This window comes from Nuphar pumila, chromosome 4, assembly GCF_984573655.1.
Source record: "Nuphar pumila chromosome 4, dmNupPumi1.hap1.1, whole genome shotgun sequence".
Classification (NCBI taxonomy): Eukaryota; Viridiplantae; Streptophyta; class Magnoliopsida; order Nymphaeales; family Nymphaeaceae; genus Nuphar; species Nuphar pumila.
This window is the reverse complement of record NC_143252.1, coordinates 4467379-4481522: the sequence shown is the minus strand read 5'-3', so window position 1 is coordinate 4481522 and position 14144 is coordinate 4467379. Positions and strand designations below refer to the sequence as shown.

The window sequence follows — 14144 nt, the reverse complement described above, 5'->3', positions numbered from 1 at the left end:
AGGTATATTGAAATCAAGGTTTTAGGGATTATTGCCCAACCTTCCATTGTTTATGAAAATTATGAGTGCATTTGCACATTTGTGATTTTGTGCTTTTGTGCACAAGTGTTCCATATGTTCTTAGTGTGCGTATGTTCACACATTTATTTTCAAGAATATTGTTCTATTGGTTGTTGTATCTTGTTGAAGATACTTTTACATAGTTTATTCCAAAATGTTATTTTTATGGGTATTCTTTTTTGAAGAATATTGTTTTATTGATTCAAGGTTTGATTTATATATATGTTTGACATTACAAGTTTGATTACCTCAAAAGTCTTCTCCTTTTATGCCCCTTATCTAAGTGTCATCATATGTAGACAAGAATTTTAATACACCTTCATGTGTTGGTAGCCCTTTGTTGGCTTTTGCTCTTTTGGTCTAGTAGCTGAACACACTTGTCTTCAGTGTTATTTTATGTAGACAAGGCACGTTGATTCACACCATGGTGTGTGATTTTAGTCCATGTTGGCGTTTGTGTCCTTGCTCTAGTCGCTGAGATGTATGCCCATGGTTGGCTTATTTCACTCATTTCAAATGTCATCTTATGTAGACAAGAGATGTATTGTGTTTTAGCCCATGGTTGTCTTATTACTCTTGTTCTAGTAGCTGAACATACTTGGTTTTGAGTGTATTTTTACGTAGACAAGAGATGCTTTTGGTCCATATTGGCGTGTATTCTCTTGTTCTTGTCGTAGATGCACTCATTTCAAGTATTATTATATGTAGACAAGAGATTCTTTTGCACACCTTTGTGTGTGTCTTTGGCCTTTAATGGTATTATATTTATATTCTTGATCTAGTAGCTTATACACTTGATTTATGGGTTTTGGAGGACTAATGAGGTAGTTGTTTGTAATGGATGAATTATTGTTGAAATTTGCAAAATTTCATTCATGACTTGAGTTTTAAGATATTCAAGGGAATCATATTTTTGATATGCATATTTTAAAATCAAGTTGATTTTTTGGCATTTAATCTATATATTAAGTGCTTATGGTATTTTGGTCACTTTTGTATGCAAAATGTGTCCTTTTTGTCAATTGAGTGAGATTTTCCTAAATGGGTATGATTCTCTACTCAAATAACACTATTCGTTTTGCCTCGTAAATGGATTTAAAACCTTGTGAACTCTTGTCTTTATTTTTTGTCTAAAGTATGCTTAGAGACTTCGTTTCTCTTGTTTGGCACTTCATTACATGTTTGAAGCATGTTCATTAATGATTCCTTTACGTATTAATTCATTTCATGATAATATATGCATATGCTCTTTATGGCCTTTTAGGATCTCATTCAATAAAGTATATGTTGCTTATGCCTCTTCGTAGGATTATTGTGGTGTCCCTTAGTGAACTATTTTGTTATTCTCCCATTATGGGGTTGTGTTTGTCCAATATTGGACCTTATGAATGCATTATGCATTCTTGCAATATGTTTCCGCTCACTCTTTAAACATGATATATAATTTTGAAAACTTTGGTTTTCTAAATTTTCTTTTCATGCTAAAGTAATTATCCTATTATGCATAAATTTTGCACCTTGTTAGGAATGTTCCTTTTTGAGTAAAGTGCAAAGATATTTTTTACTTGTTCTTTGTTGTTGTTCCTCAGGATCTTGAAGATAAGAGGAAAAGAAGTACCTTGGATAGATCATGGGCTCATCGTTAAAGACTTTGGAGGGAGACATTTACAATGGCATTCGTCCTGAAGGCTCTTGAAGCCTTGAGATTCTTCCTCTTGCTTTCTTCAATCTTTTTGTTCCCCCACGCAAAGCTTGAGGGGGGGTGTTAAAATGTATCATTCGACAATTGTAATATTATATATATTATATATATATAAAGGATAATACATATTCATATATGGTATATATGCATATGTATTATCCTAATTATATATATATAATATATATTTATCTATTTATAGGCATAGGGGTAGTTTAGACATTTCACAGTTTTTACGCATATTCCATTTGGAATATGTTTGTAATTTTATTTTTAATTTTCTTTTTTATTTTTCCCTTTTTTTGCGGTTTGCGCCACCTAGGGAGGCTCCCCAAAAAGTCGTTGGGGGGCTCCCAACGACTCCTTTGGGAGCCCTCTTGGTGGCCCCTCTCTTGTGTTATAAATAGGGGTCTCCCCCTTTGTATTCTTCACTCCTTAGAGGAGCTTATGCTCCATTGTATGGGGGTTTATACCCCATTCTTCCTTCTTCTTCAATAATATTCAACTTATGACTTTATGTCATATTTTTGCCCCTTGTGTGGGCTTATGTGTTAGCACATTATGTGTTAGCACATTATGTGCTTGTGTTGTTCCCTTTAATGGGTTTATTCGCACTTCATGTGCATGTGTATGGGTTCTTTATTGAACCTAATGTATTCAAAGCCACTTTCTAACACTTCATGCTTTAGAGTATTCTTCCTAAGTCTATTTTCCTCCATAGTTAGTTCCTCTATAGTATCAATGATAGAGGAAACCTTTCCACAATGTAAAAGAGCCAATTTGGTTGATTCAAATTCCGGCCTTAAACCATTTATAAAATGATAAAAGTGTTCTATATCGAGTTGCTTTTGGCGAAGCTCGATATCTTCGAAACAATGTCATTTTGGCTCAAGAAAAGCCAATTCTTTCCAAAGCTCAAATAACTCATTGTAACTTTTTCTAATACTTTTGTCTTTTTGAGTCATTGTCCGAACTTTGTCTTGCAAATTACGCATATGTACAATATTTTTAAGGGAATACATATTTTTAAAGTATTCCAAAGTTTTATCAGTATGATCAAATTTGTCTAGACTAGAGCATTTCTCAATGTCAACAATATTAATTAGTCATGACATAATTTTGGCGTGCCCTATCCTCCATTCTTTCCATTTTTTTTCATAGGTCGCCAAAGTCTTATTCTTCTCTCCTTCTGTGAGAGGTACTTCTTTGTCATTCTCAATTTTTTTGAGAACTAGTTTTGGTTCCAAATCGGAACCATCCACTCAGTGTTGTGAAAAGCGTTGAGGCGTAGCGAGGCACTCCACCAAAAACTGAGGCGAAGCGTAAGCCTCGAGGCGTAAAGCGTAAGCCTCAAATATTTTTTTTGAAAACTTTAAAAAAATTATAAAAAAATATCTAAAAATATAAATAAATAAAGAAATGCTTTATTGATGAAATAACAACTAATAAGAAATAGAAAATCTCAAATAAGTACTAAAAAATATGAGATTAACAAATAAAAGTAACTAAAAATTGATTACATAACTGGAAAATATATGAGATTAACCAAAAAAAGTTAAAATATACTACGAAACTGATTACATAACTGAAATAACTGGAAAATATATGAGATTAACCTACAAAAGTTAAAATATATGAGATTATTCTAAAAATATGAGATTAACATATAAAAGTAACTAAAAAAATGATTACATAACTGGAAAATATATGAGATTAACCAATAAAAGATAAAATATACTAAGAAACCGATTACATAACTGAAAAATATATGAGATTAACCAACAAAAGTTAAAATATATGAGATTATTCTAAAAAATATGAGATTAACATATAAAAGTAACTAAAAAAATGATTACATAACTGGAAAATATATGAGATTAACCAACAAAAGTTAAAATATACTAAGAAACTGATTACATAACTGAAATAACTGGAAAATATATGAGATTAACCTATAAAAGTTCAAATATATAAAGATTATTCTAAAAAATATGAGATTAACATATAAAAGTAACTAAAAATTTATTACATAACTGGAAAATATATGAGATTAACCAACAAAAGTTAAAATATACTAAGAAACTGATTATATAACTGAAATAACTGGAAAATATATGAGATTAACCTACAAAAGTTAAAATCTATGTTACATGGGTGTGGGTGTGGGTGCGGGTGCGGGTACGGGTACAGGTGCGACACGGGTGCGGAGCAATTTAAAAAATTTTGGACACGGGGACACGGGTATATATATATATATATATATATATATATATATATATATATATATATATATATATATATATATATATATATATATATATATATATATATATATATATATATATATAACAATCATAAATGGACAAAAATAGACTTGGTCAAAGTTGACCGAGTCCAAAATGTGGACGGACTCGGCCCCGGTGCGTTGATCGAGTCTGACACTTTGTTGACCATGTTCGAAGCCGCACCCATGTCGGGGCGTGTTGACGCGGGTGCATCGACCTTTTAGCCGAGTCCGTGTGACTTAAGTTAAAATATATGAGATTATTCTAAAAAATATGAGATTAACATATAAAAGTAACTAAAAAATTGATTACATAACTGGAAAATATATGATATTAACCAACAAAAGTTAAAATATATTAAGAAACTAATTACATAACTGAAATAACTGAAAAATATACGAGATTAACCAACAAAAGTTAAAATATAGTAATATACTAAGAAATTGATTAAATAACTGAAATAACTGGAAAATATATGAGATTAATCTACAAAATCTTGTTGATCATGTCTCAAAAATCTTGTTGTAATATATATATATATATATATATATATATTGTGCCTCAAGCTTGCGCCTTGAGGCACTGAGGGCCGTGCCTTTTGCGCCTCAAGGCGCATTTTTGATAACACTGCATCCACTATACCCCACAACCCTTTTTCCCAAATGTGATGCTTCATGATTGAAACCCATATCAGATAGTTGGCGTCATTTAATTTTATGGGCATGATGATGACTTTATCATTGTCATCCATCTTTTAAAAGAGTGAGAAAAGAAAGAAAGATACATGGGAGAAAGAAAAGAGAAAAAGAAAAAAGAGATAAGAGGAAAGAAAAGAGCACAATCAGAAATTTGTGTAGCCAATCTTTCTTCCAAACGCCTGCCTTCTTAAAAAAAAGTCACTTGAATCATGAACAAGAGGATGAATCTCCCTTTGATAAGGAGGCACAAAAAACGAGGTGAAATTCTCTAAGATCTGAAGGCTTCAAAGCTTTGATACCATGTAATGAAATGATGATTTTTCACAAAAACATAAAAGTTCACAATGGGTGTCTATTGGAGACACTACAATCACAACCCACAAAAGGGTATATAAACGGAAGAAGACAAGATAAAAATAATACACTTTTATTCTCATGAGAAATGCTTAAGAAACATTTTTACAAAGGAGGGGTCACTCCTATATATATACAAGAAAAGAGAGGAGTGGGAAGAGCTCTTCCTAAGAGTTGTTCAATGGCTCTATTTATAGCCGTTGGAGACTATATTATTAGTCAAGATCTAATTAGATCTTGACTAACTAGTTCAAAGTGAATTAGATAAAAGGAAAAAAGAATAAAGAAAAGACAGAAAATAAAAAATATAAATATATATTATATTATTATTATATTATATATTACACATTTTGTATTTTTAACAGTGTAAGCATATGCCTGATGGGCTTCATTTATATGAAACAGTTTACAAACCTATGTATTCTATATACTATCAAAGGATGTTCTAAAAAATTGCTAGGTTTTCACAGGCACAATGCTCATTTTGTATGTGACATTGAGCCTGGCATATGATACCCTTTTTTAGGTTATAATGTTTGGAAGCATTGAAATTGGAAGTGTGTGAATCTCTGTCTTCAGTTAGTCTGCGAAAAAATACACAGACCTCGATAAGTTCACAATTCCTGTCTTTTCTCAGGCTAACCAGATTCTTCTCGAAGAAATCAAGGAAATAAACGAGAAATTGATCGACACTGTTGTTGATATAAGCAATGAAGATAGTGATTTGTCTGCCGCTGCCACTGAAGGCAGGGATGGGATTGTCGTCAAATGCTCCTACAATGCAGTAGCTCTCAGTTCAAGTATGAAATCTCAATATGCATTGGCACAAAGAGTAAGCTACATTTCTCTTTTTACAGTCAAACTACAGCTTAAAGTGGTATATATCCTGGACATTCGACATGGCATAATTGAACCTGATTCAAGATTCAAGTTTGTTGGATTACTGATTTGACATATGGTGAAGTTGTTGACAGTTCCATTTTGTTGTTCTGTAGTCTCCAATTTTACCCTTGCGGTTGCTTGTTCCTTCAAATTACCCCAAGTGTTCTCCTGTACTCTTAGGTAGTCTACCAGTTGAAGTGAGGTGAGAATGTTTGGTTGCTTCGGCTAGCATTTTGCTTTTCTCTCTCTCTCTCTTTGTGAAGGTTGGCCATGTTTTTATCCAGTGTGGAGGGTGAGGATCTGTCTGCAAAGGCTAGGTCGACGTTCAGTTTATCGGTTCGTGGCCTTCCACAACCTATGTCATTGGGAGACATGGCAAGAACATGGGATGTTTGTGCGCGCAAGGTGATGGCTGAGTATGCACAGCAGAGTGGTGGTGGCAGCTTTAGCTCAAGCTATGGCACTTGGGAGAACTATGTGAGTGCCTGATTCTGTTGCACAGGATATTCATTTACGGTGAACAGCAGCCTTGAGTAAGGTGTTCTGGTGCACGACTTCTGTAAACTAGGATTTCCAATATATTTAAGAAATTAGCTAAGATTTCTAATTAGGATGTAATTGTAGGAACACGTATTTAATAATTGGTGATGATAGATGTTAATTGTATTTGCTGTAAAGAAATTTAGTGAGGGTTGTGGAAGAATTATTTTGTGTGTGTGTCCCCGCATGCCCATACGTGCATGCATGTGCACGCGTGCCCACACGTGCATGCATACTCATGTATGTGCAACCTGCTTTTCTGTCCCTCTTCACATCAAGTTAACTCAAGACTCCGCTAGGACTCGGTCTGGGTGGAAATTAGTAGGGTCTCTTGGAGGTAGCAGGTGCCTTTGGCTCAGACTTGGCTTATGTCTCTGTGATGAACTATAGGTTCCCGGGAGTGTCTTTCCTGAAGGACTCCAATTCCGTCTCTGTTAGGCTCTCATGAAAGCCACTGAAAATTATGTCTCATCCGGATCGTTGACCAAACCCATTGAGGGTTCTGATCTTGGCTCTGTCCATCTAAAACTTGACCAGCCTACTGAAGCTTTTGGATTTGGCTCCATGCAATGAGGACATGTGGACTTATATTGGAACTTTGCCCATTCTGTGTTCTCTCCAGATCCATCACAAGATAAAACCAAGGCAGGAAAATGTAGTGGCTTCTGTGCAATAACGTAAGATGTGGTCCAAATCCAGCCAAACTTGAAAGTTCACATATTGGCTGCACCAGTCCATGTCAAAAACAGTGTAGTAAGATGAGACCCATCCACATCCCTACAAATGATCTGATAAACCCCCTTTGGCCCAATAGATTTCAGGTCTTTAATGGTCATTGTCTTTTCTTAATCTCTTTCACCAGGATCATGTCAACTTTTCTTATTGATGTTGTGACAGGTATTCATATAATATGTCCAAACGAGTGCATTTCAAGTCAGAATGGTCTCTGACAGATTACCATCAGAGCTTGCAAACTCTAGATGCCGTTCATCTAAGGCATCAAAGGCTGTGAAAAAAAACCTGGAACCCTTCTAAGAGCTGTATCCATGGCATTTGGGATGTCGTTCATGTTCATTGCATGGATAAACGACATCAAGGTCAACTCTAACGGTAATCCATCAGACCTCACTCTGACTTGATATGCACTCCATTAAAAAGATGAATGGTGAGGGATGTTTTACTTTCTATTCAACTGCTTCAATTTCTTTAAGGAGTTTTCAAAGACAGTCCAACACTACATTCATGGGATTACATGTGAAAAAGAAAATACCAATGTTGTCAATATCGGTATCGGCCCTGATTCGTTGGGCCACCGATACCTATACTAAGCTGAATATTTCTGTATCGGCCAAAAAATAATAATAATAATATATTATGTGTCAACCATAATGTCACACGTGTTAAAACTATCAAAATAGTATTAAAATAGTATTAAAATAGTATTAAAATAATAATAAAAAATTATTTTTTGGGTATTTATTTAAAAAATAACTGATTCAGGGTGAAGCCTATCAAAATTCTGCCGATACAGGCTGATACACACTGATACTGATAACATTGGAAAATACTATTAAATTTGAAATGAAGAGTATTTGTTATAGGTCAATTTTGTAGGCATTATTGGGCATGTGTGTGAAAGAGGGCATCTGGTGTTAGGGATTGATGTGTACACAGTCTCAGTGCAGATGGACGTTGTTGTGTGCAGTTGGTGTTGTGAGGCAGCATCCTTAGTACAATTAGTCATGTAAGTGATAGAGGGCACTCGAAGCGTATTTATGAAAATTGTACGCCATTGATTTTGAAACTTATAAAAACCTATCCATGCATCATAATCAAATGCTATAAGAACTTATTCCTATAAAAACAAGTATATAGATCACATCTGTGTGGTTGAAATTTTGAAAAAAACACAAAAAATTCAACAAAACATCCATTGGGAATGTTTGGGAGAGATTGTCTCCTAAGAAGCCGTTCTTACCTTCTTTTGAAACTTCATCAAGTGCATTCTATCATCGTACATGAATAAACACAATTAACCACTCACATGGCCAATGATCACCAATTTAGTCACAAGCATGTATAAATTCAATTAACCAAACACAAGATTATTGGCTACCGTTTTGAGGCACCAATACATATCAATTCAAATAGCACATCATATCATAACATCAAATTTCATATTACTCATACATTTGTAAATTGAACCTCAAAGCATGCGTATTTAGATCCTATAATTTCATGACGTGTGGTGATAACATGACATGTGATAGGCAATGGTATCGACGGTGTGTAGCGACACATATGTGGTGTAATGTTATGCATTGTGTTGAGCTAGTGGACTGAAGGATGCTTTTAGAGATTTGGTTAAGTACCTCTCAACTTGGGATAAGAGTATCCCATGCTTTGGTACACATGGGGTGCATGTGGTTCCTTCAATAATCACATTAGGTGGTCCAAACCATGCATGGTGGCATAGGGTAAGACAAGTGAGTGTCTCAGTTCCTATAAGTGATTTGGGTAGCATTGCTTACCAAGACATGTAGCTATCAACTGGGTGCATAGTTGGGGTCGGCAACAACCTTCAGTTGTGAAGTACCCTCTTGGGTGACACACTTAGGGGTCGTGTCGTTGTCTTTGTGATGCGACAATCGTCATTTGATTGACTGTTGGTTCAAAGGGGCGTGAGCATCACTCTCTTTTCGGAACTCAAACGATAACTGCTTCCGCACATTCATGAAGAACACTAAGGCGTTGTACATGGAATGATGCGCAGAGTGGTGGTTTGGTGTAGGTTGTTGCGCATGGCCAAACATCCATCTAGGCGACTGCACATGGGGTGATGTGCAATGACAATGATCATTCCAACAGTTGCACATGGAGTGATGTCTGGCCTAAGGCCATCAGGCTGGCTAGATTGGATTCGCCTGAAGATGCACAAGCTCGCAAAAAAATTAGCCTGGGACAGTAATATATCATGCAAAAGCATATACCATTCAATATTCAATATCAAAGTGTGCAACAACCTTTTCCAAATGTTGCATGCTTTAATGCTTTTATCTATCACACTAAAGAAACACGGGAACCAAAAAGAAAAAGGAAGGAAGAAGGCTTGGATCGCTAGCCCCAGTTTAACAAATTGATTAATGATGACAACAGCGTGATAAAATAGACACTACAGCAGTAATGGCCTTGGGCCTTATTTAGTAACTTGAGATACTGAAGAGATACCAAGCTCTTCTATGTTCAAACTGCTATTCTTCTGGAGGAAATTAGAGTACCACCGAGCAGAGTACCTGGGATGTCTAGAAAGCTCTTTATCCTTGAAGTCCACTTCATAAAGGCCATATGTGATTTTGTAGCCAAATAACACTTCGAAGACATCAATGAATGACCACACAAAATAACCTTTGGTGTTTGATCCATTCCTGAACAGAGAATCATCTACAAGTAAGAATTGGAATCTATGAACATATAAGGGACTCTTATTCCTTGATGTTGTGCAGATTGAGCTAACCATACCGTACAGATTTGAGTAAATATTCAAGGTAGTGATTCAAGTAATTCACACGTTCAATATCATCCAGGTTCAAATTATACGGCATTGGGTATCCTGGTGCAACAAGTACTCTCTCAGATTGTAGATTAAACTACAAGAAAGTGATCAGGGAATATATAGAGTTTTCTGAAAATGTATGCACATGTTACCATTTTCGTGAACATAGACTGGAGGGTTTCCATAGCTTGTCTTTATGTATTCCAGCAGTCCTTGTAATCCCCATGCGGTGTCCGGAAATGCTAATGGAAAGGGCTGCAACAGAATGCATTGTAAGCCACTTCTATACATTTTATTACAAAAATTAAACATCGGCCATCTCTTTAATCTTACCCCTGAAGTTGATGACGTGTTGTCAGTTACTGCATTACAATGTCATTAAGAGAGTTAGTATGTTAAGCTTCAATTCTGAGAAACAAAGTTCACAAAGAGAGTATGTGAAATGCAAACCAGAAGTGACAAACATGTCTTCCATATAGTCTCTTAAGTCCTTTGTTGGACTTTTGGGATCATCTGAAATAGACACTGTTGCATAATGATTCATCCCAATGAAGTCGAATGAGCCCTTCACTAGTGCAGATTGGCTTTTGCTAAAGGATGGCAGCTTTGAGCCCGCATTCTTCTTCATGATTTCAGGGTAGTCTCCAAACACCAGTGGACTCAAGTACCTATTGTCAACATGCTACCACCATGTGAGAGTGATTTTTTTACTAGTATGAACAAAGACTTGATGATTCAACTAGAACCATTTATTCAAGCAAGTTGCTGGAACTTGACCGACTCTGAACAGCTTGGTTCTGAATCTGGCCCGAGTCTTACTGAGTTTTTGTCTGTTTTGTTTGACCTATGCAACATTGTAGCCTGAATCTGTCCCTACACAACCTTTAAATTTGACATGAGGTCAACCTGAATATCAAGTTGCCATCTTCAGAGTATGATCTTTCTTGGAAGTAGATGGCACTCGCCTTTTCTTTAAAAAAAAAAGATGCCACTCACCATCCGATCATGAAATCAATAACTCTTTGGGTAGCGGCAACATCCTCTGTTCTATTTATTTGAGGGACAAACCACAAAGTGAAGAGTGTTATTCCTATCCAGCCGTTTTGTTTGGCCTGCGCATAGAAAAGTTATTACTTCATTTGTTCTTTACTGTCTAATAGTTCTATAAGAATACAAAGGTCACCTTATATTTTTGCTCGTACAGTCTAGCTACTGCTGCATGTGCTAGCAACTGATTGTGAGTAACAATGTAAGGCTCCACTGAGGAATTTCCAGCTGTGCAATTCCTGAATCCGAATGGACTTGAGCAGCGTTGAGGTGGAATAATTCCTTTGTCATAAGCTCCCATAGAAAATGCATTGGGTTCATTCAAAGTGCTCCAGTAAGTCACCCTGTCACCGAATTCTCTAAAGCAAAAGTCTGCATATGCTGTGAAGTCTTCCCTGCATGACGTCATGATAAAATTTATCATGGAAGTGCAAGGAAATCTAGCGTGAGCACTTTCAGATAATTCAGTAAATTATACAGTGGATTGAGAAATGGAGGATGAAGGTGATGATGAAAAGTACAGAATTTTCTCACTCAACCATCCACCATATTCGTCTTCAAGAACTTGAGGGAGATCCAGATGGTGAAGAGTAACATGTGGTTCAATGCCTGCTTTTGCCACCAAAAGAGAGACAATTACAGAAATAAAATGATTTTTTGAAGCTTGTTAGAAGCCTATGATGGAAGCAGAGTATTAACATGTTGCAACTTGTACTGCTAGCCAGAAAAAGATGGCAGCAAAGTTTATATTGCGTTGCCTGGTAGTCTGTGTACCAATCAGCCTTTATTAGTATGCCACCATAAATTCTCACATGTATCCCCTGTTCTTCTTAGGATCAATATAAGCATACCGTATTTGATCAATTCATTAATGAGGTTATTGTAATATTCTAGGCCCTTAGGATTCACACCTCCTCTTCCTTCTGCATGGTAAGAAAGAAATATTATCAAAAAATACTCTGGAATTCTTACTGATCTCCTGTGAGAAATAACATATGATCATAAGTTCTACCTGGAAGCAGTCTTGACCATGAGATTGAGAATCTGTAAGCATCTAACCCCATATCATACATGAGCTTCACATCTTCCTGCAGTGTTTTCGATGTAAGTTCCATCCTCAAACACATAATGTTGCTTTAGTAACAGCTGGCATTTTTCATCCAGAAATTTCACATTAAATAGAGCAGAAAGCAGGATTGATGCAAAAAATAATATGATTGTTAATGTAGGTTTAGATCAGATATCAACTAAAACTTCGTAAACATTATATCTTCAGAAAACATCAGCAGTTACTGTTCAAAACATCCCATCAACATGACCCCAGTGTTATAGCTTGAAACTGTTATACTAACTTCAATTTAGAGAATTTATCTCTATATGCATTGCTTGTAAAACAAAAAGCAACTCAGTCGAGTATTAACTATTGTCATTGAACTGTGGCCAACGCAGACAAGGAGGGAAGGTCAAGAAGTAACTAATTTATCACAAATAAAGCATTGTTGTATCACCAAGTATTATGCAATCTATTGCAAGTAAAGCTAATTGACAATTGAGGGCATTACATGTCCGGCTAGACATACTTAGTGAATATAAGAGCCCATTCTGAAACAATCCCATCATGGTTCTCGCGTTCAGTATATCTATTTAATGTTGAGAAAGGACAAGATAATGTTTGCATACTCAGTCAAGTTGTATTTAACTGCAAAGCAGACATTTTCTAGAACTCATGTTAGTATATCCTCTGGAGAGTATGCAATTCAATAGTATCTGCACAATTTCCAGAGAGATGAAAACTTTGAATCTTTCTTGTATTAGTTGTCATTGAGATTTTTGTCAACTTATTGGAGACGTAAAAATCTGGTTTGACAGCTTCGACTGCAATAAGTGCCTTCTAGAAGCACCTTGTGTTTTATCAATAATCTTTTTCTTGATAAAGCAAACATGCTATTGATCTATAACCAAATAGGGAGCTCCTGTATTTTCGAAATCTTTAGTTCCAGCAGAAAAGGGATATGTTGATCTAATTGTATGCATTTGCAACAAGGAAGGTGAAAATGTACAAATAGAGATGAAAATTTTAAGTGGGTGTACCTTGTACTTGTGATATTGATCAGCAGTTATGTCAGCTGTGCTTCTATCTGCCATTTTTCCTGGTACAAACCAAATTCCCATAAAAAATATGATACAATATAATATTATCTAACCTCTAACTTGTCTACAAATATTAACTTATCTCAGCTAGTTCCTTCAATCAAACTGTCATAAAGTTAGCCAATTTGGGAATATTTCCAAAACACAACAGAATTTTGAGAAATGGATGATTACCAGCATGAGTAAAGGTGTCCCAAATACTAGGACTCTTCCCATCCTCTGCAGCTGCTCCTTCAACCTAATTGGCATCCACAATTTCACTTTCATTACTTGTTTATCTTCATAGTAACTAAACAGGAACTGTTAGAAACACAACAAGAAACCTTACCCACCTGATAAGCAGAGGTCCCAGCTCCAAAAACAAAGTTTGGTGGGAAATCATCCCTACTGAGTTGGTGGGCCTTTTGGCCAAGCACAACTTCAACTACCAGAAACAAGGGAAGTAGTAGTAAAGAGAGGCACCTCATCTCCATTCCTGCCTCCAGAACTTCTCTCACTCAAATTTATACCTACCACATTGGTGCAATAGTAAGTTGTGTTTAGCACAAAAAGCTGCTTACTGATACATATCTCACACCTCAAAGAAGCACCCTTTTGTGTTGCAATTGTGGTTGAAAAGATTGGGTGGTGTGCATAAAGTTTCCCATAAATAACTTGAGGTGATAAAATGAGTCCAGGTGTTACAACCATTCTATAACATGACAGAAACAATTTTTTTTCCTTTTTTTATCTTTAGTTAGCATCTTGAGCAAGCGTTCTTATCATTCTTGTCATTTTCATTGACAGTTCCAATAGCTCAAGTCAGTTCATAATTAGCTTAGTTTGCTGTCAATCCATGCCATAGAACTGCAGTGGACCAGGTCAGTTATGGAGTA

General features: G+C 35.8%; 2 protein-coding genes across 4 annotated transcripts in view; one reads left to right on the top strand and one right to left on the bottom strand.

The window, feature by feature from the left end:
• LOC149839125 (mediator of RNA polymerase II transcription subunit 15a-like) overlaps positions 1-7553 on the top strand; it is a 48766-nt gene extending 41213 nt beyond the window's left edge. Inside the window, exons 9-11 of one of the 3 annotated variants that reach the window (XM_090002298.1) lie at positions 5734-5928; positions 6092-6180; positions 6263-6659. In XM_090002298.1, the coding sequence (XP_089858424.1) occupies positions 5734-5928; positions 6092-6180; positions 6263-6467 (489 nt within the window). In that variant the 3' untranslated portion in view covers positions 6468-6659. Of the gene's footprint in view, positions 1-5733; positions 5929-6091; positions 6181-6262; positions 6660-7415 lie in introns of those variants that run through there. The other 2 variants (XM_090002300.1, XM_090002299.1) reach the window with 2 other exon arrangements.
• Positions 7554-9714: 2161 nt separating this feature from the next.
• Positions 9715-13736, bottom strand: LOC149839124 (beta-glucosidase 22-like). The gene is made up of 13 exons (XM_090003935.1): positions 13602-13736; positions 13444-13507; positions 13210-13268; positions 12131-12206; positions 11970-12041; positions 11640-11727; positions 11255-11513; positions 11068-11183; positions 10522-10739; positions 10405-10433; positions 10224-10326; positions 10038-10128; positions 9715-9943 (listed from the first exon to the last, which is right to left on the bottom strand). Exons 1-13 carry the CDS (start codon positions 13734-13736, stop codon positions 9715-9717), a joined length of 1539 nt encoding a protein of 512 aa, XP_089860061.1.
• Positions 13737-14144: the final 408 nt, after the last annotated feature.